The sequence below is a fragment of the Pezoporus occidentalis genome, unplaced genomic scaffold (genome assembly GCF_034315485.1).
Source record: "Pezoporus occidentalis ecotype Australia unplaced genomic scaffold, CSIRO_AGI_Poc_V1 ctg11, whole genome shotgun sequence".
Taxonomy (NCBI): Eukaryota; Metazoa; Chordata; class Aves; order Psittaciformes; family Psittacidae; genus Pezoporus; species Pezoporus occidentalis.
In genome coordinates this window covers 14,194,476-14,219,095 of record NW_026912886.1, presented here as the reverse complement: position 1 = coordinate 14,219,095, position 24,620 = coordinate 14,194,476, and the positions used below count along the sequence as shown (strand labels likewise).

Sequence of the window (24,620 nt, the reverse complement as noted above, 5' to 3'; positions counted from 1 at the left end):
TTTTGCCAGCATGGGACATTGTACAGATCTAATCGTGGATGTGCTCAAACAGATGATCTCACACGCTGTGAAATATTAATGCAGCCCTGGCCCTAAATGAAAACAATGTAATTCTAAAACAAAAGATGGGAGAGTGTCTTTGAGGGATTAGTATTAATTTAATGTCATTTTCTCTTTTTGGGGGGGGGAAGAAGCAGTGCTTTACTTCACATGCATTTCCTACCTTAATGTTTTCCAAGATGGTATTGATAGGGATTGGTTGGGAAAGAGACTCTGAAAGGCACTGCCATGTATCTGCATGGGTTGAGTGAGCCCAGGGCGTTTTGGAGGAAGAAGAGAGAAATACCAAGTCAGAATAAAAGGACAAAATGCTTCTGGATGTCAGGTATCCATGAGATGATTCTGTGGGCAAGTGAGAGTGGAGAAGGTGGAGACAGGAGATACTCGAATCAGTGATTAGGAAGACGGTTGGAATGGGACAGGGGGATCTTGGTCTATAAAGGTTCTGTCACTTTGTCTTCCTCTGGAATTGAACGATTCCATCACGGCTGGTTGGGCTCCAGCCAGAGCTTGTAGAACACCTCAGTAAATGGTTTTGCTGTGTGTTTCCTGTGCAGGTTTGAACTGATGCGCATGTGCTGGCAGTACAACCCCAAAATGAGGCCCTCCTTCCTGGAAATCATTGGTAGCATTAAAGACGAGCTGGACCCAGCGTTCAAAGAGGTCTCCTTTTTCTACAGTGAAGAGAACAAGCCTCCGGACACAGAGGAGCTTGACCTGGAGACTGAAAACATGGAGAGCATTCCTTTAGATCCCTCCTCCACCCTCCAACCCACTGACAAGCACTCAGGACACAAAGCCGAGAACGGCCCAGGCGTGGTGGTGCTTCGGGCCAGCTTCGAGGAGCGACAGCCGTACGCGCACATGAACGGGGGACGCAAGAACGAGAGGGCCTTACCGCTGCCCCAGTCGTCGGCCTGCTGATCCTTCCCAGCCAGAATCTCACAACATGGAGCAACACCTGCATTGGGGGAAGAAAGAAAGAAAGGAAATCACAATGTGTTCAAACAGCCTACTGTACCTCAGTGGATCTTCAGAACTGCCGTAGCTGCACTTGGGAGAACCCTTTTTTCCAGTCAAACAAGTTGTCGTGTTTTTCTGTGCCCGATACGCAAGCAGATGTTTGTTTCAGTCCAGGACTCCAGTCATGGGGCGCACAGTTGGCCTTTTAAAACTGATGTTAACACTTCATAGCGACAGAAAACTTGAGATCTGATGTCTTTCTCTCTATCTATCCTTTCTCTCTCTTTTCTTTCTGTCTCTCTCTGCTTCATAATGGGAAACATATCTGCGTGCAAGTCCAGCCGTACAGCACTTTGATCAGATCAAAGATAGCGCAGGCCGGGGGGCTCCGGGACCCTCCAAGCACCTGCCTGACACCGTAGGTCTTTATAGAATAAAACCCGACAGAAACCCCACACAAAAAGAGAACTCAGCTGACAGAAAGACTGGATTTTTAACGTTGCTCTTTAACCTTTTTAGGAACACGTCAGAGAATCAAAAGGGCCCTCATTTGTCCAAGGTTGTTCCCACTTCCAACGCTGCCAAATTTTGCCAAAAAATAACCCAAACTCTCTTGGTTTTTTGGTTTCTGGGGTTTTGTTTTGTTTCATTTCTGTTTCGTAGGCATGAAGGAGCACAGTAACCAACTGCTCTGTCTGAACGAGATCCTGACCAATACGTTCTGTTCAACCATACACTGGTATTTAAAACAAAAAAATAGATAACAAAAAATAATGAAATTGTCGAGCTCTTTGTTTCAAAACTGGACAAAATGTGATTATTTTATTTTCTTGTGATGGAGAAGATAAAAGGGATGGGGTAGAGAAACAGCCCCCCCACCCCGCACCCCGCCGTGCCCCCATCCCACCCAATTCTGGACAAAACTGGCAGTGGTGAGCTAAACCGACGCGTGCGTTTCGTACACAACAAGAGGCAGCCGCATGCCGAAACCGAACCAGGAGAAGCCTGAAAGGAAGCGGCTGAGGTCTCCGGCGGGGCAGCCTGCCCTCCGCACAGGCTCGCAGGAAACAGCGATTGGAGAAGACACAAAACAGCAGTGACCGGATTCAAGTACATGATGCTTTGTTGACCTTTTCTCTTTATTATTAAGACTTCTCGAAGGGTCTTGCAGTTCTATGTTAGACCATGGATCATTTGCATACACATTGTCTTTTGTGTCACTTTTATAACTTTTTTACGGTTCAGATACTCATCTATATGTCTGTACAGAAAAAAGCTGCTATTTTTTTTGTTCTTTATCTTTGTGGATTTAATCTATGAGAACCTTCAGGTCTGCCCTCCTTCCCTCCCCTCCCACTTCAACAGATTTTCTTATGCTTTGTACTATAGTGTGTAACTCTTTACTTCCTCCTTCCCAGTAACTGATACCTTTCATATGATTTGCCATGAACTGTTCAATGCCTTTTTATAAATACATTTCCTCCTCTTTTTTTTTTTTTTTTTTTTTTTTAATTATTTTGCTTTTGATTTTTCTCTCCTCTCCATTGGTTGTTTTACAACATCTTGGCTGTGTGGGCTTTTGAGGGGGGCAACATGGAGAAAGAAGGAGGGGACACCCTGCACAGAAACAACTCGAGCAGTGCTGTGGTGTGTTGAAATCCCATTTTTTTTCCTTCCTTCTCGCTCTCCTCTGCCCAGGCAGCGTGCGAGGCTCTTACAGTGCAAGGCATGATACAAACTCAGGTCAGAAAAAACAAAAAGGTTAAATAGTTAGTACATTCTTGTTCAGTGTTTATAGTCATTGTTGTACAAGGGTCCTTCCCCTCCTTCCCTCCCCGCTTGTTTTGGTTGCAGCACGCATCCACCTGCCATCCCCACACCCACTCCCCCCACACAGACACACATATGTATGTACTTTGTTTTGTATTTGTTGGGTGCAGCAGCAGACACCAGGCTTTTGGGTCACTGGTTTTTACAAAGACGATTTTGCACCCTTCCGCCCCGTGAGTAAGAGCCGGACCAGTTGCAGCTGGTGGTGCCAGGCAGCCTTAGGGTGGCCACTGAAGCTCCAGCAAGCCCCAGCTCTTCACCTTCCCCATGAAGAAGCCCTCATGGAGGGCACCGGGGCTGCACTTTGCACCCTAGGGAAGAGAAATAACACCGAAACCAACTGGAACCCAGCAGGCTGTTTCCGTGGGGCTGGGTGGGCAGAGTGCAGCTGGGGCCAGTGGCTTGGCTAGCAAACAGTTCAGTGTTGGCTGCTATGGAAACCTGTGCAAGTACAAGCTTGTTGCTTAAATCATAGACCAAACCTCAGAACAAAGGAAAACGAGTAAGCTTGTTTGTTCAGTTGCAGAAGCCGTGGTGACAGGGGAAGGAGGGGGCCACCAGAAAGTCTGCAACCACCGAGTCATACCCGTTGCTCCTCTTAATGTCTGTTTCAGCATCTAAGCCTTTGTTTAGCACTGATCCAACCAAACGATGGCAGTGAAGAGGTGGTTCTGGGATGGAAACGCTTCAATCTTTTGAGTAAGAACAAAGAATTCAAGTAGACTGATTGCTAGTTTTGACTGGAGATTTGAAAAAGTTTGTAGTGCTTTTTGCTTGTGTAGTTTAGGTCCCATTATCTTCTCTTGCCTCTGTCCCATAGTTATTTTTTTCCCCTTTAAAAATGAAAAAGACAAAAAAGTTAATTAAGAAGGTATTCTATGTAGGATTTTTTATTTATTTTTGTGATATCAGTTTAAATCACTGTAGAGATGCCCCATAATAAATCTAAATACTGAGATAAGGGTTTTTGAGTATGACAGGGGGACAGGTTTTGATTTTTTTCAAACATTTATCTACCTCACTCTTATTTTTTTATATGTGTGTATATAAAAAAGAATACATCTCACATGTCTCAGCAGCCAATAAATGCCGTTGATACTGGTAACCTCTCACTCCATATACCACATGCTCTAGGTTCTGGAGGGGAACAGTCACTGCCTGTCACAAAGGGTCACTTCTGAACATTTGCCTCCATTCCAAGGAGTGTTTCCAGTTTTTTGGCTCACATTCATTACTGTGAGGAGGAATCCCAGGGCTGTCTGCCTTAGGGGACCATTCCTGAAGGAAACATGAGGGCTTTTTAGCGTGGTAACCTGTCAGTCCTCAAATCAGGAACAAAACGCTGCATGGTTTGATGAGCAGAGACACAGCTGACCTGCTACGAGGACTTCAAATTATGAGTATTTGATGAAATCTGTTACAGAAATGGGTTGATGACAGTGTCTGAAGGCCCAGAATAATTGTGCAGTGAAGGGAATGGTCTTGCTGTTTGTCCTGCAGAATGGGCTCAGTCCTGCTGGATTTCCCTCAGATGCCACAAGCACCAAAAAGATACTTGGCTGAATCAGCACCTAAAAATGAATTGGCTCTTACAGCAACAGCATTGCTGGCTTGACCAAAAAACCTGCCCCAGGCTGCCTGGTGATAACTGCTACATCGAGTTTACAGCTTTGGATCTTTGCTGCTTCTGTTTGATACGAGAGCACTGATGATTTTTTTTTTCCTGAAACTAACATTGAATTGATGTCTTTTAACGTGCCAGTAAAAACTCAGTTCCCTTTTCCTCCCCTGTTTATATGCTTCAGATAACTGTGGATTCTGATGGACCAGCCATCAAACTTTAACCGCCCTCTGACAGCGTGTCACTGGTTTACAAACACACAGGACTAACACGAGCTTGCCATCAACTTGATGTATAAGGTTTCTTTTTCCAGCTCAGGCAGCTGGTGGTGCAGGTGTTGGCTGTGGTATCTAAATAATGTGGTGCTTGACTCCTAGAGTTGTACCCAGCCTTGTGTGAATGCACAGCGCTGTGGTTAAGTACTGTAGAGTTGGCCTTTGGAGGGAGCATTTCTAGCCCTAAGGAACCAGCCAGATTTAGTGGGTTTACCAGTTTGGGGTTGGTTTTCTGTTTTTCAGGAGGCTCCCGTGACCTTTTGGTGCAGTGGCTGTTCCCCTCTCTTGCACATATTTGATTACCACAACTGGAGATCCTCAGATCTTTCAGCTGGCTAGGAGGGTTTTGTTAAAACTGTCCGAGTTCCTGGTTTTTGTAATTGTATGTAGGTGGTTTTAAGATGCATTAGGAAGCAACACTAATGACGTAGCACCCATCACGATGAGCATTTCCAAAAGCACTGCGGTAGAAGACAGTCGCGCGACATCACGGCCACACGCGTGATGACAGTCAGCTCTCCTGGACCAAACCACCTTCATGATACCATTGCGTTCTGTGTTTGCAGTTCAAGCTTAATTCCTTTTTTGTTCTGTTTGTTTCCATAGCCTATTTTTGTTGTTGTTGTTGTGTTTTGTGCGTTTTGAATAGCTTTATTCACATGGGTTTTTCATGCAGACTTCCCTTGGACAGTAAATCAAGTTGTTTGTGCATGTGAACAACTGAGAATTAATGTTGGCTTGGTAGAGTCATAATACGGTTTGTAATGTTGTTCTTCCCTGAGACCACTGGCTTGTCTGGTATGGAAAATTTATTTAGAACTTCAGCTATGTTTGAATAAAGTGAAAGTAATCCAGTTTGTTTATAAATTGCAAACAAAAGCCCACCCAGCCCTGAAAACCAGCATTTGACAGACGGCACCAAGATGTTTTCACGCAGCAGGGTAACGCACTGGCGTTGCTGTGGGGAGCGGGGGCTCCGAGTGTGGTGCTCGGCTGTTGTGCTCCCCTGACTCGCATTTTAACAGCTGCTCGGTGGCACAGAAGGTGGTTTGGTTGCAAAGGCACGTGAACAGAAAAGTGTCAGCTGCGTGGTACTCAATAAGATGCTCTCTCAGGAGAGTGATAAAGCAGCCGCGGAAGCCGAGCGTGATGGGAAGCGCGAGGCCAGCCGGTGTGCACCGAGTCTCTCCCAGTGCGATGCCTCTGCTCGTTGATGCTGGTTCAAAGCGATGTATGGCTCTAGGGGTGTGCACACTGATGATGCTCCTCTTGGTCTTGAAAGACAAAGGCATGAAAGCCCAGTTTGCCCAGGACGACTGGTCACCAGGTGGGACTGCTCGCGGGTCCTCTGGGAACTGCTGAGGGGTGTTGGGCACAATCAGAGTCTAAGTGAACAACACTCCTATTGTTGGTATAACTCCATACATATATATCTATATATACATATATATATATCTGCATATGTATATCTATATTATAGATATATATCTTTTTAAACCCTTTTCATTCCATTAGTACAAGTAACACTTGTTTCCTGTTATTCTTATTTTGTTTGTCAACCATGTATTTAATCACTGGGCTGAACAACAGCGGAGGAAGGTGCAAGGGATCCACTCCTTACTAACCAGTGATAAAAGCCAGATATTGCAACTTAACCCACGAGTAGTTGTGCAGACAAGGATTTGAAAATGATGTGTAGAAACAACACTAGTGGCCAGGGGTGCTGAAGATACAGAACTATGAACAGGCAGGAGGGCTTCAAAGGATGCCTTGGTTCAGAGACTGGTTGCTCAGAGATGAACAGCCTCTGCAATTGAGCACGGCCAGGTAGATCAGAACCGAGAGGCATGGAAGCAGGATGTGGCAATGGGTATTTACAAAGACACAGGGCTTGGCAGAAGTTTGAGGTGGCTTCCTGAGCTTCATCTGTGGGACAGCATCGGAGCTCAGGTATCACAATTCTGATCGTTGGTACTTGTAACTAAACCTCTGGACTTCCCATCTGGAAGGGTAAATGGATTGCCAGGAGTTTAATAGTTGGTGGTGTCATCAGTCTGTATGAATCTGTAGAGTTGGTCTGTTCTGCAAGTACCTGAAGACTATCATGAGTTTGTGTGTGTGCCTATGTGTGCGTGCTCATCTTTCCTTTACTCTGTGTTCTGTTGATCAGTAATCCATTAGCATTTTCAATAGGGCTTCAAGTCCAGTAGATTACGGGTAGTCAGTTGACGAAGATCTGGTTTACAAGAACTAATTCAATGTTCCATTGCATTTTGTAAGTACATAGAATAATTTTATAAAATGTTTGTAGTTTATAAATGCCTAAACTATGATTTAAGGGCACTTTCCTGTGTCTGTGTATGGGTGCGTCTGTCTGTGATCAGTTGTTTTTCACGGTACCAGTTTACTAGCTAGCTTTACGATATGCCAAAAAGGATCCCGAACTTGTCCAATCCGTGGCTTGTCCCTCTTCCCGCCCGCCCAAGCTTTGTGTCCCTGTATACAGCAAATGAATAAAGGAGTTGGAGGAATGTTCTGTATCTTCAGTATCCTGGTCTTCCAGAGCCCTCTGGTTGGGGTGGGATCATCTTAGCTGGTCATTTCACGTTACTGTCTAGGGCAGTTGGCTTAATGGATTACAAGAACCTCACTGGTTGGGGAAACAGAACGGGTCTTGCTGCTACCCAGGCTGACATGCGCAGTGCAGGACCAGCCTTGCAGTGGCCACGTGGTCTGAAGGATGCGACTATGGAAGAGAGAGAGGGAAGGTGGTTTTTGTAATTGCTATTGAAGAACTGTTTGCTGATTTCTTCCCACTCTGAAAGTTTGTGCTCAGCCTCTGAAGCTGCTGAGCACCATTTGGAGCTTTGTTGAAACGAGCAAGGCAGGGTCCCTATTTATTGTTATTTAAGAGTACTGATGATCCCTTCACCCTCGCTCCCCGGAGCTGCCTGACCGCATTGCCGAAGGGTTCCCATGATATAGATACTGTCCAAAACTCAGCTCTTCTGTTTGCTGGACCAGTGAGGTTTGAGATGAAAGGATTGGCCAGAGTTTGTCTACCTCTGGGACAAAAACAAAACTAGAAAGTGCTAAGGAATGGATGCAGTTGCAAATACATTTTCCAGTCTTTTCTTGTTTAAATTTTTTTAAGAGAAAATGAAACAATACCATGGCCAATTTATTACAGAAAAAGACTTGCTGTGTATAAATTATTCCTAAAGAAATTCCTGTGTTTATATTAAAATGAATCAGTAGAGAAAAAAAAATTCAAAATGTTTTTGTATATTCTGTTGTAAGAATTTATTCCTGTTATTGCGATATACTCGGGATTCTTTACATTATGAAAAGAAGAAACTTTGTCTATTTTGAATGGCTGAAGCTAAGGCTCCTTTAGTTTCTCTTACTCTGCTTTTTTCTAGTAGTTTCAGTACTACATGATTTAAGTTAAATAAAAGAATTCTGTATGCATTTGCCTGCTTCTGAATTTGTTGCTCCTTACGCAAAGCGAGTACAGGTTGGAAAACTCAGAGCAAAACACCTCTGGTCTCCCTCTGCCCTTGTAGGCTGCATTTAACTGTGCTCCTCTGAGTAAATCTTAGCAGAGGTCAGTGCTGCCATAATCTTGAAATCAAAGGTATTTTCCAGTGACACTGAGCTTGTGGACCCTTTTCTGATGGGACCTTGACTACTGGGTTGCAGTAGGTAGTTCCCTTGAATAAGGCAAGCCTTTCTATTTACTTACTTCTTTATTTGAGGAAAACCTGCTTGTTTACCCTTGCAGCAGTCCAGAGATGAGGCATCCAGCAGCACGTGCTTAACAGTTTCCTGCAACAGTCATTGGAAAAGGCAGTGGCAAAAACAAATGGCACTAACTTGGTGTTCCCAGTTCCTCTGGTTAAAATAAGGCACTATGGTGGCGCAAAGCCTCATCAGCTGTCTGTGTTGTTAGGTTTCTCTGTTGTCCTTCTTACATGATGCTTGAGGAATGGGCTTTTGTTTCCCTGGAGAAATCCTCTTTTTTCTTCTGTGATCCATCTTACCCTGTCCCCTCCCCACACTGTTTCAGCATTTCTAAGATAATGCTCTGTAATGCTTTTCCTAGAAAGTCTGCTGTTACTGATGGGGATAATGGAGGCACATGGATAAAAGCTGCTCTTCCATTGCCGTAGTACAGAGAAGCGTAGTAGGTGTAATCACAGACGTACCTGCAGTGTTAAGGTAACAAAACCAGAAACCTGAATTACAGAACAGTAACCTGATTAAATTTAAATGTTCGTTAAGTAGCCAAACCAGATCTGGTTTATGAAATTATTAACAATGCATTTGCTTAGTGAGGAAAGGAAGTGCTGAAAGAAACCAAGTTTGGGAAACAAATGTTCCTTATCTGATGGTTTGGTTTCTCAGACACCCTCCCCGAAGGAGCTTTACATAAAAAACAAGACATGCTTTCTTTTCGAGGCTCCTATAAACTGGGTGAGATGGGAAAGGTAACGCACAGCCTAGTGGAAGATACCACCATGGAACACATACAGCTTTTAGTGTAAGTTTAGTCCCGCTATGAGGAGGGGGTTTGTCTTAGCTCCCTACTTGTTAACTTGCAGGTGCAAATCCTGACATTAAGGGCCAAGATCGGCTGATTTTTAGTTTTTCAAGATGAGATCGTTTACTGGTTTGTTCCTCTTTTAAATGAAAACTGAGATAATTGCTACAGTAGTGCTGAAACACATGACGAGCTCACAGACCTGGGTCCGAAGGTACCTGTAATTGCTCTGTTCCTTGGTGTATGTGTTTACATTTTGTATCCTCCCAGTTGGGAAAACCAGATTGAAATCTGCTACTGGTCGGTATTGCTTTTAGACTCTTAATAGCTCAGGTTTACTGGGGTTATTAATCACAGGGTGTGCTGTGTTGAAACTTGTTCCTTTTGGAATTTAGAAATCTGTGGCAAAATACCTACTGGCTGTAGGTTTTCTGTTTTACATAGAATTTAAATTCATCCCAATTTCATATGTGTTGCCCCTCTGAAGACTTTGCTTTGAAGTGATTTTGGTTGGAGGAAAAGCCATTGCAAAGATTCCTCAAGGTTAAATGAGTCTGTGGAGTTACTTCTGCTTTCCCTGTGAGCCCCTGACACGCAATGCTTTACCTTCCTGCATCTCTGGAAAAGATGTCAATCCCTTCCACTGAAATGCTTTTCCAGAGCATCTTCATATTAATTGTAGATTCAATCTTTTCCGGGCCATCTAGCACGCAACAGGCACCTTCTGGGAGAAAACCACAAGCATCCATCTCTTGGTAGCCTTTGTTCTTCCCACACTGCTCAAGGATGATGAGTCCTTTGGCGGCTGAAGCCAGCCCAACGTGAACTGTAAGCTGGTTTTTCCCACCAGAGTGAATAACAGGAAATTAAAAATGAGACCTGTTTTGGAACAGGGTGCGATGCAGTAGTGCCAAGCATGGTGTGAAACACCACCTGCAAGGTGGGGAGTCTTGGTGTAGCTCGTGCCTGAAGAAAACTTCGATAAGAGATTCTAAGTGAGAATAAAATCATGCTTTACTCTGGTTTTGGCAGCTCAGAACTTCAGAGCTTGGTACCTTTTTTGCCGTTTATGGTGGGCTTTTGTTTCCCTTTGTTCAACACTGTTCAAATGGCATGGGGTTAAACTAGCACGCTATAATCAGTGTGCTCCAACTTTCAGTTTGAACCCTCTACCGCAGTTTTAATAGTCACTTCCCAGCGTTGTCTGATGCACGTCTTGCACAGCACTCTTCTGGGGATCTTTTTAAAGATCCACTCAGAATAATGATACTCATAAATGAAGGGGAAGATCTGTGTAACCTCCCAGTTACTCACCAGTGGCTGAAGAGTTGTCCATATCTTGAAGACTTGCTCCTTCGCTTTTCGGTAAGCCACCGGCAGCTGCATGATACGGAGATCTATGTTATTGCCAAGGCCTCTCTTGGACAGCTCCTGTGTTTACAAAGAAAGCATGGAATTGTGAGAGCATTGGATTTCTCAGACTGCGATAAAGAATCAGGCTGATGCAACTGTGGTGGAAACACCTGAAAAAGCAAGGTAATGCTGTCTAAGCACACGGTTCCTAACCACTCTCAGCAGTGAGATTCATTTATTTAATGGTAGCTCCCCCTTCTTTGACTGGAAGAGACTAAAATGTGTTTTCCAAAGGGATGCTCAGTCTGCAGTGGGTGGGAGTGGTTATTGCTAAGGGGCTGGACCAGTGACATACAGGTCCACACTTGGAAGCTTCTAAATAAGCTTTGATGTAGGTAAGATCTGTTCCTCTGAAAGCTCTAGTAGATAAACCTGCACTATCAAGGGACACAAATGAAGGACAATCCCCATTAGCTGTCCACTCCAGCAATCTGCTGGCTTGAACTGGTTCAGGTAAGCTGTGCTGGAGGCGTCTGTCAACATGAGAAAGGGCACATTTAGGCTGGGTTTCATTTCTTTGCTGGTCTAGAATGTTTTTCTAGTAAAAGGAAATGTCAGTTATTTGGGTGTTACTTCTCTGTCACTTAGGTAGAGTGGAATTTCCACATGGGACCTTTTCCCAAAGGAAACAAAAGTTATGCCCAGAATTGAGGTGGAAGAAACAAAGGCACCCTCAAAGCAGCGGGTTGGCCAGGTGGTAAAAGATGTTCTGGAGAATCAAGGTCATGTGGAAATGACTTGAAATTATGTTGTCAGTAGAACAGGGCTAACAAACAAGACTCTGATAGTAAGCCTCTAAGTAGAAGGTGGGAGGCTGCAGTGGCAGGATGCAGAAGGAAAGCTTTGTTGCTGAAAAGTAAAAGGACAGCTGAAAGTTCCTGTTGCATTTGAGTAGAGCACTACCCAAGGAGGGTACAGAGGAAGTTTCTAGGGGGGCACAGGCAAAAAGCAGCAGAGGTCTGTGATTAGCCCCAAACCCTGTAACTTCTCTATTACATGTTGTTTTCATTTCTCTAGGGATACTTGGGTGGACAAGACCCAGAGTTCTAAGCTGTAGCTAACTGGGAAATTTGCCCTTCAACACTGGCTTCCTATATAAACTGTTCCAATTTTCTTGTCAGCGGAAGCATTGATTAGCTGTGCTCAATAAACTATTTGACACAAGCAAGGAAACAATGCCTGCAGGGAAGTAAACACATTCAGAGAACAGTGCCAGCCTGTCTTGCTCTGGGCGCTGACAGTCTTTGAGAGCCCATTGCATCATCTTGTTTAAGAATTCTGTTCTGTCTTAGCTTCCAAAAAAGCAAACCCCAGCTGGTTCACAATTAGCATTTTCTTTTCTAAAGCATCTTTAACATTGAATGAGATTCTTCCTTTTTAGCTGTAAAGCTCAGAGGTCTCAGCTCCCCATCACTTTGGTATGGAATGTGGAGACCCACAGTAAGTTGTTAGGCCATTCTTCTCCCATGCTGGCTGGATTGGTGTTCTGTTGTCACCATTTGTCATGGGAGAGACACACAGAAATGCTTCAGTGCAGGACAAAACCGGTACCAGACCAAGAGTAAAGGGCTGGGAATGTGTGTCAAAGGAAGACAGTTCCCTGTGTCCTCAGCTGTTTCAGCATGTTGTCAATAATGTGTATTACTTTGTTGTCCAAGAATCCTAACCATGGGCTTATGCCCCATTAGAGCACATGTTGTGCAAACACGGAACAAAAAAATAGATCATTCTTTGTCTCAGCCTTAACCAAAACTAGTTTTGCATTTGAGGTGAGAGACTGAAGATGGTTACAGGAGGATAACTGCATCTGGAAAATGGAGCTCACACTGGTGAGGTCATTCAGTAAACAAGTGCCTCTCTTTTGTAGTTGAAAGAGCAAAGAGAACTTCAAAGGAGGACACAAGTTTTGGAGGACTTTCTTGTGGGAAGAGTGGTTCCAAAGAAAGCAGGCAGATTCTTTGTTGGGAGGCTCTTCTGACAGAGGTATGAAATCCAGCGTTATCAGCTGATGACCTTGAGTCATTGGTGAGTTGTGGTTACAGTCCTGGTCCACTGGAACTCTGGCCCATGTGGTTACACAGCCCTCCCCAAAGAGAAGCGATTGGCACAGCACAGTTGTGCTCGGGTGCAGTGGTTGTGTTAGAAGCATCTTGAACTTTTAGAAACCTCCAGGAAAAAACTAGCTTTAGGGGTGTAAGAAAGTTCCAGAACAGAGATGAAGGCACTAAATAGCAATGTCTTCTTAGTTTCACAGATGAGGAAACTAAAGCAGAGAGGGAGAGAGACAGAGAGATTAAATGACACATTTCCAAAGACCACATGGTCAGTGGCAGGATGAAAAACTGCACCCAGAGATCTGATCCTCATCTCCCGATAGCAAACATAGTTCCCAGAAGCAGTTGGAAATGTGACCTGTTCTTTGGGCTAACAGTTTAATTACTGTGAATGTTGTCACTCAGCTTACATTTGTGCCCTATTAACTGGTGACTTTGACCTTGGTGGTAGACTGCCCTGATAGGTTATTTAACTGCCAAGTTGAAGACAGTTTCTGGAGGAGACACAAGTCAGATCACAGGTTATTAGGTTTGACCATCAATGTGTAACATGGAAGAAATAATTTGGAGAATCTGGGATTCTGAGGGTCCTGTGTGGTGCTGACAAACTAACACATCACAGTAACTCAACATGAACTGTCAGCAAACACAGGGTAAATACTCGGTGGTGTTTTCCTTCAGGGCGCACGTCCCGCAGAGTTCAGTGTTTCAGCGTTCGTGTGTGTTGTAGGAGGGTATTTCAGGTGAACGGAGTTATGAGAACCATGAAAAACTGAGTGAGACAGGCTTCTGAAAGAGAAGCTGTCTTACTAGTGCTAGACACCCATGTTGGGCCCTGTGCCAGTGACTATAAAAGCTCTGAAGCTTTTCTCGGTGACCCTGAATTGACAGGTTCACCTGTACTTTCTGATCCATTTGCCTCTTGTTTTCCCTGAACACTCAAGGGGTACTTGCTGAGGAATGAGAAATCCAGGGATGAGATGCTGTTGAATGATTTGTGTATGAGTCATCTTGCACTGTGATAAGAACTTGGGTTCATGCAAAACAACAGGGTTCTCCTCACACTCTTGGAAAATTGTATCTTCATATAAAACAGGCAACGTGGGAGAATGCACTGCTACTTATGGTAGTATCCGGAAGAAATCCAAGAATGCAGAACAAATGCTCTTTCTAAACCAGCAGAAATCAAGATTTGGAGAGTTTTACTAACATTTATCACCTGATGCCTGAGGATTTCAGAAAATGGAGATCAGCTTATTCCCCCAGAAGTGTAGTAAATGGTTAATTTGTAAGAGAAACAATATCCCACAACCATTTTTCTGAGTGCCCAGTGAGGGCACAGAAGGGATGTGACTACTGGAATAGGCTGTGTGCTCACTGGATCAGTCTCTGATGCTCCCTACAGCAAGAGAAGAGGTTCAGGAGAACAGCTGATCCCATCAGCAAGGCTCTGGTCTGGCTGCTCAGTACTTTCTTGAGGATGAGTTTGAGTGCACTCTTGCTCAGTTCTCAGACTCGGTGGGAGGGCTTTATGCCACTTTAGTGATCCATGCAGGAACCCCAAGCCAAGGCAGGATTACTTCCAGATGTTGATGCTAAATTTTGCTATCTTTAATACATGTGCACAGGCTTCCTGAAGACCGTAGGGCTACCCTTGTGAACAAGGCTAATGGAACAATACCGTAAGATTGCTATTTAGCATGGAGAAGCCTATCGAAATTCAAAGTACTTCCAGATTTGCAGCAAATTTCCCTGATTTGCCTGGATTAACCACCTTTGCCAGAGAACAGGAAACCAATGCAGCATCCCCAATATGAATACACATTAATTCCATGCAGAGGGGGTCACATCAGAGGGAAATGGATTTGTTCTCCTTCATACACAAGGACTGACATCTGTTTCACTATGGAATGCTGGAGCAGCCAGCGCATAGCATTACAGAAAACTCATGGGTGTGTTTTGGTTTAGGCTGTTTTGCTTGCAGATAAAGAACATGGTTTATTTTCAGCCCAAAGAGGATGATCTTGCACCCAAAATTGGAACTAATATGAATCAGGAAATAATGAGCAAGAACATTGTCAACTGACAAATATCTGTGGTTTCAGGGACGTGTCAAGTTGGACTCAAGGTAATTTATGGGTCTCCTGTGATGACTGGGGTGTGGAAAGGTATCACAGAAGTACTTTTGTCTCCTGTTAGGCTACAGGGATAACATCCCCCATGATTCTGAGTGGGTAATGAATTTATTCTACCAAATACAAAGTTTCACTCAGTATTCTTCACCCAACAAGGCCAGAATAGAAAACACATATGGGTTGGTGGAGTTGCTATAGCTTTGGTCTTTGGTCATTTGAAAGTGGAAGCCAAAGACGAAACATGAAAACACACTTAGAATTGGTGTGCTTTAGGCTTTGTGTTCCCGAAGGAGGCAGAGCTCAACAGGTTACAACTAATGAGAAGGAAAACACCTCACACAGGCATGTAAAAATGAGTTGTGGTATGAGATCATGTGTTTACTGAGCAGAGATAACCTGTGGTATATGCAATAGGTGCAGAAAAGGCACCCTGGGTAAAAATATCTTTTTTCAAACTCAAGAATAATATTTTGAAAAGTGCTTAAATAGCACACAAAAAAAATCTTGCCAATAAAACAATGTTTTACTTCTTAATTCTCCTTTCTTCTATGTTGGGAGTCTGCTCCATGAGGCATAATTCTGTTTAATGAGTCATGCGAAATAACTTTTTTGAAGGGAATGGAAAGCCTGAAAACAATTGTATCAGGATTGCCACAAAATAAAACACCTCCCTTCCTTTTTTTCCATGCTTACCTTCACTGCTTCCCAGCTAGGATTAACCAAGTATTGTCTAAAGGGACCAAAACCTGAAAAGAAAGAAAAGTGCTTAACCTATGCTTGCTCTGCAATCATAGATCAGGTGCAGACACGCATGCACACACATATTTGTTCTTTATCTTCATATTTTTGGTTATGGAGGTTGAGTTTTTAGGTAGGATTTAGCCTTTATAGCACTTCAGGAATTAGTATTTTAATTTTTCATATGCACTGATATAAGAACAGATCTCACAATCTTCATTCATGTCAACGCTTTCTTATGAGATAACTTTAACTGAAGCTGGTAAATGCGCCAGAGCCAATAGGGCAGATCAAAGAAATGATTTTGGGCAAGGTTCATCACCCATAGAAACCCCCCTACTAAAACATCTGGTGTTAAATACTCCCAGGCCACAGTCAATTCTTGTAAGTGCCATTCTTACGGTTAAAGCTCTTGAAGATAGGCATATTTAATGAAAATGATTGAAAAAGTAACATTTTATTTCATTTGATGTTGGGTTTCGTTTTTTTTCTTTTTAATCCCAGTGAAAACTTTCAGGGAAAATGTGCTTTTTGTGGTGCTGGGCAAAATCTCTTCCTTTGCTTTTTCCCCAGAGGAAAAGAGAAGAGGAAAGGCAAAAGGACCTCTCGAATCCAAAGTACTACATTTAATTTTATGCACCCTTTTATGTGAAAGGCTTTTTTTAAATAAAAAGGAAAAAAGCCCTCATTTTGAGCTAGACAGGCAATTTATCATTAAAACATTTGATGGAAAACTCCACGATCTTCATTAATCTCAGTTACTCCTCTCAATCCAGAATGTTACCAAGTCCTAGATACTGGGTGGCTGGAAAACTAGTTTGTAAAATGGTTGCAATGCTGTAACTCTTAAATACTTAAAAATCCTTAAATGGACAAATAAATACTTGACAGTATATGACTGCTATTTTTCACAGTGAAAGGTACTTGCATGTGGGGACAATTAATCCTAAATGCAGGCTTATGACAGCTTAATGCTAGACTTCAAGCATTTCTTAATTTCTTAATACTTATTTCATAACTGCTTCATCTTTTCTCTTTAATATTATGAAAAGGCTGATGGTGCTAATATTTTTGACAATGTTTTCCCCAGGTTTAAGTTTGTACTATGGAGAGGGAACAAGGGAAATAGTACTCATTTTACATTAACAGGGAAGATAAAACCTCATTAGTCCCACTCTATTCTCAGAGCAAAATTAGGGTGACACCTACTCCATTTTGAAGCTGTAGCTGTTGTGCATGTTTCTGTACCTGTGTGTGCAGAACTGAAGTTATGTATATTATATAGAATTATGTATAAGGTTATTAAATATCTCACAATTAAATACAGGCATCTCAGTGGTGGCCATAAGAAACTACTGCTTAGGATAAAATCACTCCATGAAAAATGACTTAAGGTAAGAGTTTTACAGTACAGAACTACCTGCAACAACTTGGAGAGCTAACTGTCTGGGTATTATTAGGCACTATATAACAAACTGGGCTCAGTGCCAGCAGGTTTATGTTATGAGCAGGTGAAAATGTGACAGAGACAAGCTATGATAATCTCTGTAATAGCTTAAAGATGCACCTGTGTCCGTAATGGGACACACTAGTCTAAAACCATTTGAACAAGTAGGTTTCTGCACCTCAATGGCTATCTAAGGGGAGGAAAAACCTAACAGGATGTTAAGAAGTGTGCCCATCAAGGGTATGTGCCATAAATACCTTAGGACAGAACCAGACTGTCAGCCTGTTAAGAGGTTAGCAAAAACATCTTGTTCTCTCCTACACTCCCACTTGGTTCAACTGCAGTGATGTCTAGAGCAAGCCAAACTAGTTCTGCTCATCTTGCAGCTATTGAAACTTAAAAAAAAAAGGTGTTTAATTGAAAACAGCAAGATGCAAATCTCTTTGATGTAGCTTCAACCTCATTCCTATGTCCTCAGATGACCTGCAGTGGAAAATTATCCAGCAACTCACATGTCAAGATATGTGTAATCATTGCCTTTAAACGAGCCAGTGGCAACTAGAGGAGTAGTGAGTAGCAGCATTCCTTAAGAGCTTTAACCTTTTAAAGCTCAGAATTCTCTAGCTGGTGCTTCTGCCACTATGATTCAGCAGTAGTGATAGCCAGCAAGAGAAATTCCCAATTTGGTCCCTCGTGCTGCATGTTCAGGCATGCTCCTTTGGTATATTTAAATTTAATGGTTTAGTTTAGCAGTGATGAGGCAGCATCTCCTGTTTAAAACTCCCTTACTTTGCCATGAAACTGAGACCTTGAAACTTGCCATGTGCTGCTCTAATTCTGGACACCGACTATGTGACATTGTGATGCAACCTGGTTTTCTTGCTTCAGACCTCCTTTTGGGTAAGCTTTATCTCATACTAGCCTGCACTGCCTTCAGCTATGTGGTTTGGATCAGAGAGAATGTCAACAAAGATTAAGACATGGAGAGAATGAACAACAAACCAAACTGGGTGGCAGTAAAGAGGGCAGACTGCAGTCTTGTTTCCTGACATGCATCTGATTTTTCTTAGGAAGGCACCGCAGCAAGTTATTTTCCATTTGGAATTGTTAGTATGACCATTTGCTACTGTTTTTCCTTCCAGGGAACTGTTTACGACAAAGACCAAGCATGTGTGCATACCATCTCTGGCTACAAGGAGAAGAAAATAAAAATCTTACCAGTTACAACCACAGTGCTGGAATTGGAATCCATGAAATCTGTGCTCCAGAAGGTGGAATCTTGTTGTCTTTCAGTTCCAACAGTATTATAATTCATATATCTGTGGCAGACTTCTTTATTTGGGGCACCCTTTTTTCTTCCAACTGTGATGTCTGCATTCACATGACAGGGATGGCTTGTGATTTATGTCACTTTCGAAGCAAACATTGTTACGTCTCTGTATTAAAGATAGAAGTGTGACTGACAGGCTGGTTGACCGGGACTGTCCCAAACTTCTTTAGGCATGCAATAGTACTTAGGAAGGGACAGGAAAGGTTTAAAGAAACTTCTTGCAAAAATCCGGCCACATTTTTCCTCAGAAACCTGTTTATGTACAAGTAAACCAAAAATTAATTGAATCAATTTTATTTTATCTCTGTGGATATTCTATTTTTAGCACAGCTGTAATTCACTTCAATCGTGAGGAATGACTTCACTACAAGAAACGTATCTGTCCATTTCTACTGTTCATAGACTTTTTCTTACTGACTTAATTCAGGGGTAACTTTGCCGTTCCTCTTCATAGCAGTTAGCCAGTTTACTCACCCTGATCTTTATCTTAAGCTCTTTATAAAATAGTTCAAGCTCCTTCAAAACACCGTAAGTAAAACGTGTGTATTTGCTAAGCCAAAACATTTACTCAGTAATATCCCTGAATAGGCAACGTGTTACAAAATCTCATTCCAACTTGCAAGGTCAAATGAAGTCTGGAAGCTGGGTTATGGCCTGCTGAAACTGGTGAGTTTAATAACTGGTCTGTCTTCATTAAACTGAAGCATGCGAACCAATAGGGGAGGGCCCAAAATCAAAACATATGCACATTGTCACTGCCCAAAACAAAAGCATATGCAAGTTCTCTTGGGAATTATAACTATGTGGGCAGAGGGTTTTGCCAGGTCTTGTTTTGAGTAGGAAGTGTATGTGTGTGCATGTGAGAGAGAGAGGGAGGGGAGAAATATGCTAAGAATAGAAAGCCACTATATAATCTCAAGGGAGCTGGTAATTGTGAGACCTTAAGGACAAAAAAAATCTCTGAAGAAATCTGTTGGACTGGTTCGTGCCTGAGTGAGGTTTGGAGCTATGGGCTGTGTCAGTCATTTAAATCCTCCTGTGCTGAGACACAAAGAAATTTGTGGATTCTTCTAAATCAAAAGACCTTGATTCCAGCAGCCATTTCTTCCCCTGACTAATATAACTTGCCAAATTAACCTTTATTCACTGCTGTGGCTGAAGGAGCTGCGCATAGAGCAAACAGTCCTCTGCAGCTTTAAATAAGTCAAAATCTGCCACTGACATCAGTGAATTACATCTAAAATTCTCCAGTTTCGGGTTTTGTTAAATCTGAATACAGGATGGTCTAATGAACAAAGCATATGAGAGGAATAAAGCAATATTCAAGGTCTACAGTTGCTTAATTAATTTCCTGCATGAGAAATTATGTATTTTGTTTAGTACAATTTAGCTGCTTTATAGATCTATAAGAAAGGTATTGCTTGAATGCTGTAAAATATTATGAATTTTATTAGATATTCTTGCATAGAGTAGATAGAAGTCTATGACATCTGTGCACTCTCAAGCGATTGATATTGCCTTTTTGGACTATAGGACTAGTTTTCAAAGTTTTCACAGCTCACAAAAGAAAGCGGAAATAAAGATGGAACAAGGAAGATTATGTCACTAATCCTTTATGAAGAAACTGATAGAAATCTGGGGGAAATCCCTCCAAGCCACTTTCTAATAACTCATCAGTTGAGCATTGCCTTCAACAGCTTAGTCCCTTTCCGTAAGTAGAGGTTTGCTGATCTGGTAGTAAAGATTCCAAGATATTTCTAGTGATGCTGTATGCTTGTGCAAGTCTGGGAAGAATGCTAGTGGTATGAATAAATTAGGAATTTGACAAAGTGCACCAAAATTAGGGTTTGCACTGATTTAATTTATTGTTTCTGTTCCCAAGCTTTATGTGCACAGTATTATAAATGGAGGAATAATGCACTGCATTACATTGTGACAGTATGACTGTAGCTTTACTATTAGCACTCACTCGCATGTATGTGCCCATAACAACAGATACACAAGTCACTGGATATCTGAGGCCTGTGCAAATAAATCTCCCCATCCATAATTAAGAAACCAAGCCCTGGCTATTTGAAGACAAGTCACAGCCAGAGCTGACTCAGCTGAACGCTGGTTGTTTTTCTCTCTATACGCAAATGTGATTGGCATGGCACTCATCCTGAGGTAAAGAAGAAATGGAAGCAACTTGACTATGAAAGCTCTGGTTATCACCTTGAATATTTTTCTGTAGAGTTGTCTGATTCATTTTAAAATTTTCTGAACTGCTGAGTTAGAGAAAAATGTATTTTCTGCAAGTGCATTCTGACCACATTGCAGAACTGCCAGAACACTGCTCAAACAGCTTCTTAGTACTGATGGTAACAAGAATTGAATATGGCTCTTCATTTAGAAACAGCTCTTTAATTTTTATCTCTTTTATTATTACTTGCATATAGATTTTTTATTTCATGTTATTGGCAGGCATTGACCAATGCTTTAAACTCTTAGGTGTTTAATATATTCCATTTTTTTTATCTCAGCTGTTTAACATTTAATGAGAGGAAGGAGAAATCAAGCTGCTATGCTATTTAACATTAAACTGTAATGGGACTTTAAATAGAAATTTCAGGCTCTAACATTCTATATTTCTTTTCCATTCTAATAAAAATAAATGATCCTCAGGAAAGACCTAACATAGTCTTTAAGTAGATGGAATGCAATGTCACAAAAAGAGAGGTGACAAACATTTCAGTGTAACGCTCACTGTTCCCCGTGGAGCAATGCCTCTTCTAAAGCAAACTCCACAGAAATGGTAAATGGAAAAACGTAATGGCAAATTCACTTACCTTTCTTTTGGATAGAAAGTATTATATATTTTATGTTGTTGCCTTATTTATATTAGCTCTTTTGCAATTGATGCTACTAGTGTATACTCAATGCTTAGCAATAATGGAAAAAACTGAAATTGTATGTAATATAAATGTGGCCAAGCTGTTAGGGGGTTGTTGCCATTTCAGCTCCTGTCTTCTTGCAGTATTAGCAAAAGCCAACTGCTGTGTATGGATGGATTGTTAGATTTTATTTTTAATTGTTTATAATAGTTTAATGCAGGGAGAAAGTACTTTAGCAGGAGAGCATGCAACTCACAATCAGTGGGTTGCTGTTGTTCAGGTGTCATTTACCGTACACAAACCCTGCAAGCAGGATATATACACACTTTAAGTAAGTCTTTATCAGCTAATATGCCAAATAGATAGCTAGGACTAACAGGTTATGAGGGTAAACAGTAATATGCTTACAACTCCTTGTAAGAAAACTGAGGAGTCTTAGCTGAGGAAGTTTCCAGTATGCTGGGGAAAGTCAGTCTGTGTCTTTTGTTGGTGTGGGCTGATCCTCAGCATTACTGAGTTATCTTCACATTTTCTGCTTTTCTTTCCTCCTGTATCTTTTCCCTTGAATCTCTCACCAGCCAACAGCAGTGCTTCTGCGACTTAAGTTTCTTGTCTTTCATGCCTTTAGCTCGTGTACTTTCTCATGGCTTAACAGTGTTCTCAGTAAACCTCAGGCAAGGTCACCCAGCAATGCTGCATCAAACAGGGCCGAGCACGACACAGGGTGTGGTGGAAGGTAGAAAGCTCCTAAGGATCATGAGATTGTGCTGAGATCCAGTGATGTGCCGTGGAGCGTGGTTGCGTGACATCTGCTTTTTTGGGAGCATCCGTGTATGGGCTGAGAGAACGTTTTCCTGTTGAGGACAGAAAACACAAATCCACTTCACTGTGTGTCTTAAACCGTTCAAAGGAGGAGCAGCCTCATGGCGCTTTTGGTCACTGTGCTGACAGGCAACGGAGTACTCATTAATGGAAGCGCTCAAGATGCTGTCCCGAAACAGTCTCCAGGTCACAGCCATAAGTACAAAGGTAAGCTGGTTTCTTTGCAAACGTACCGCTAGTTCCATGCACTGTTCACCTCTTTGACTTTGCTAAGTTAGATCCGCTGCTTTAAGGGTAACGAAGTGATCTATCTGACACCCAGGAAGCTCCCAACAGTCAACACCTGGATCCTACTTTATAATGTTAACATCTGTGTGTTCATTTTAGTCTCTATACCTCAATTTTACCACTTGTAATAACAAACAGCAGGCTGCTTGCCCATGTCTTCCGAAAGCCTCTTTCATATCGACAACAAATCACTACGGCACATCGCTGAAGCATACTACGAAAAATGTCATTTTTACTTATTTCCCCTCATAAAACTCGTGCTGCTGCCACCCGAGCTTAAAGAAGCTGGTGTCAGCTCTACGGTTTGCCATTGTGTGCCTTTGGGATGAAGGGTTTGGAACTTGTTCTCGCAGTTTGGGAAGCTAAGGCACAGCCCTGTGCCGGCACCGCCCGAGGCCGGTCTGTGATGGCAGAGGACGAGGGCTGCCCTCAGCCTGCAGCTCGCAGCCGGCTTCCCCTCGCCCCTCCGGCCTCCGCTGCCCCACACACCGCTCCCCACCGCCGTCCCACTCCCTTTGGCTCCGCAGCCGCCCTCCGACCGCCGCTTTTCCTGTCAGCTCCCCTCCGCCCCTCAGGGGCTTCCCGCGCCGCCATCCCGTGCGGGGCAGGGGCAGGGGCGGGCCGCGGCGGTGGGAGCCCGCCTCAGAGGAAGTGATGGAGGCCGCGGGAGGAGGAAGAGCCGCCGCTGGTAAGAAGGGAGGGCGAGCGCTCGGGAGCTCCCCCGCGGCCCGGCCTCCTCACGGCGGTGGCCGCCCCTCTCGCTTCGACTCCCTCATGCTGGCCCGGTTGCCCACCCGCAGGGGATGGACACGGCGGGGCCGGCGCCTCCTGTGAGGAGCCCGAAATGGCGGGCTCCCCGCGGGCAGGTTTTCCACAAGCGGCCGAGGCGCCGCGAAACACTCGGGCCTTTCCAGGAAAACTTTGCCCAGCCGCCTGCGGTCGTGACCGGGCGAGCCCCGGAGCTTCACCTCCGTGTCCCCAGAGCACCGCCTGAGGGGGACGGGGCAGCCCGAGCGGGCTGCTGCAGGGGGGTTTGCCCTTTTCCCGAGTGTTCGGGTAACTCTTACACGTTCAGGCTAATCCAGAGCCGTGCTGAACATGGCTACGGGATTCCTGACGGCTTTGTGCCAGCTGTCGAAAGCCTCACCCAGCGCTGGTTCCCAGCGTGTGTTCAGGGGTCTCACAACGCAGGTACACAGATTTGGGACTTGAGAACTACTGAGGAGCTGAGGGAATGCTGTGTAAAAATACCACTACATTTTTAAGGTCGTATCTCGGGCAGCATCAGCAAGTGTTTACCCAAACTGAGCGAAAACATGGCTTGACAAAAGAAGCATGGTTTAACAGGGACAAAAGGAGCAGTAAACACGGTTCTTCTTGACTACTATAATTAGTTGGGTTATTTTGGTGTAGAGATACAAAGGCTTTTTATATTGCAGAGTCCTTTGCTTTCAGTAAAAACTTCGCTGATCATGGGCTGGCTAGAACAAGAAATACACGGTCTCTAATGATGAATTTTTGGGGAAAAAAGCCACCCACCCCTCACCTTCTTTCAGCAGAAGTTAAGGTTCTGGTGTTTCTGACAGTGGGCAAAGAGCTGCTCAGCCCAGCAGAGGCCAATAGAGAGAACTCCGTCATTCCCTACCTGGCGGACTTACTGCTTTGAAACAGCAGGCGTTGTCAGTTCCCAAATGGCAGTGCTCCTCGGGCTTGGTAAAGGAGCAGGTTTTTGGACAGGTGGATCTTCTGCCCATGCTCTGCCGTGGATTTCCAAGGGAGTTAGCGTTCCTGGTTTATATTTGACTAGGAGCACTTCCAAGAATCTCTGTTCACACACTTGTTTGGATAAGGGCCCGTTGCATCACCTCAGTTAGCTTTTGCTCTGCTTTCCCTCCTGGTCTGTTTTTATATTCTTCTTTCTTAATTTGTCACGCTAGCAGGTAAATGGCGAGAAAGTGAATTTATCTTCTGAAACACATTTTAAGTTGCTACCATTTATCTAAAGCACCTACTTCATCCCCTTCAGTAAAATAATGATGTTGTTCATTAGTTCCTCTAGCTGCTCATGGCTAAATGCACCGTAGTCAGATTGCTCTGTTTTTTTTTGTCCCTATCAGCCACTTACGAAAGTCAAACATTTGTAATAATGCTGTTGGTTTTTTTTTTTTTTTGGGGGGGGGGGGTTTGGAAGACTGAGTTCTGGTGATGTTTTAAACTATCTAGATGAG

At 43.3% G+C, this 24,620-nt stretch overlaps 3 protein-coding genes across 15 annotated transcripts in view; 2 read left to right on the top strand and 1 right to left on the bottom strand.

The window, feature by feature from the left end:
• IGF1R (insulin like growth factor 1 receptor) overlaps window positions 1-8,220 on the top strand; it is a 179,217-nt gene extending 170,997 nt beyond the window's left edge. For all 4 annotated transcript variants that reach the window (XM_062631629.1, XM_062631637.1, XM_062631623.1 and 1 more), the window contains exon 21: window positions 618-8,220. In XM_062631629.1, coding sequence (XP_062487613.1) covers window positions 618-984 — 367 coding nt within the window. In that variant the 3' untranslated portion in view covers window positions 985-8,220. The remainder of the gene's footprint in view (window positions 1-617) is intronic.
• PGPEP1L (pyroglutamyl-peptidase I like) lies at window positions 8,026-24,220 on the bottom strand. Of its 10 annotated transcripts, none has more exons than XM_062631669.1 (7): window positions 23,939-24,215; window positions 21,691-22,136; window positions 18,298-18,661; window positions 15,588-15,640; window positions 10,607-10,723; window positions 9,899-10,125; window positions 8,026-8,957 (listed from the first exon to the last, which is right to left on the bottom strand). In XM_062631669.1, exons 3-7 carry the CDS (start codon window positions 18,392-18,394, stop codon window positions 8,789-8,791), a joined length of 663 nt encoding a protein of 220 aa, XP_062487653.1. In that variant the 5' UTR covers window positions 18,395-18,661; window positions 21,691-22,136; window positions 23,939-24,215; the 3' UTR covers window positions 8,026-8,788. The 10 variants fall into 10 exon arrangements, 8 of the variants coding, with proteins under 8 accessions (XP_062487653.1, XP_062487661.1, XP_062487678.1 ...); XM_062631677.1 differs by lacking the exon at window positions 23,939-24,215 and adding an exon at window positions 23,187-23,376; XM_062631694.1 differs by lacking the exon at window positions 21,691-22,136 and having other exon boundaries at window positions 18,298-18,450; window positions 23,932-24,217.
• Window positions 22,981-24,620, top strand: part of LOC134170333 (protein FAM169B-like) — a 38,667-nt gene continuing 37,027 nt past the window's right edge. Inside the window, exon 1 of the mRNA XM_062631641.1 lies at window positions 22,981-23,080. Within this exon, the coding sequence (XP_062487625.1) occupies window positions 23,047-23,080 (34 nt within the window). The 5' untranslated portion in view covers window positions 22,981-23,046. The remainder of the gene's footprint in view (window positions 23,081-24,620) is intronic.

Coding starts and splice junctions, on each gene's coding strand:
- PGPEP1L (XM_062631694.1), bottom strand. CDS start 18,394: ATGAATTATAATACTGTTGGAACTGAAAGACAACAAGATTCCACCTTC. Junction 15,641..18,297: donor CAGCACTGTGGTTGTAACTG/GTAAGATTTTTA, acceptor CTTTCTTTTCAG/GTTTTGGTCCCTTTAGACAA. Junction 10,126..10,606: donor GGACAACTCTTCAGCCACTG/GTGAGTAACTGG, acceptor GGGAAAAACCAG/CTTACAGTTCACGTTGGGCT.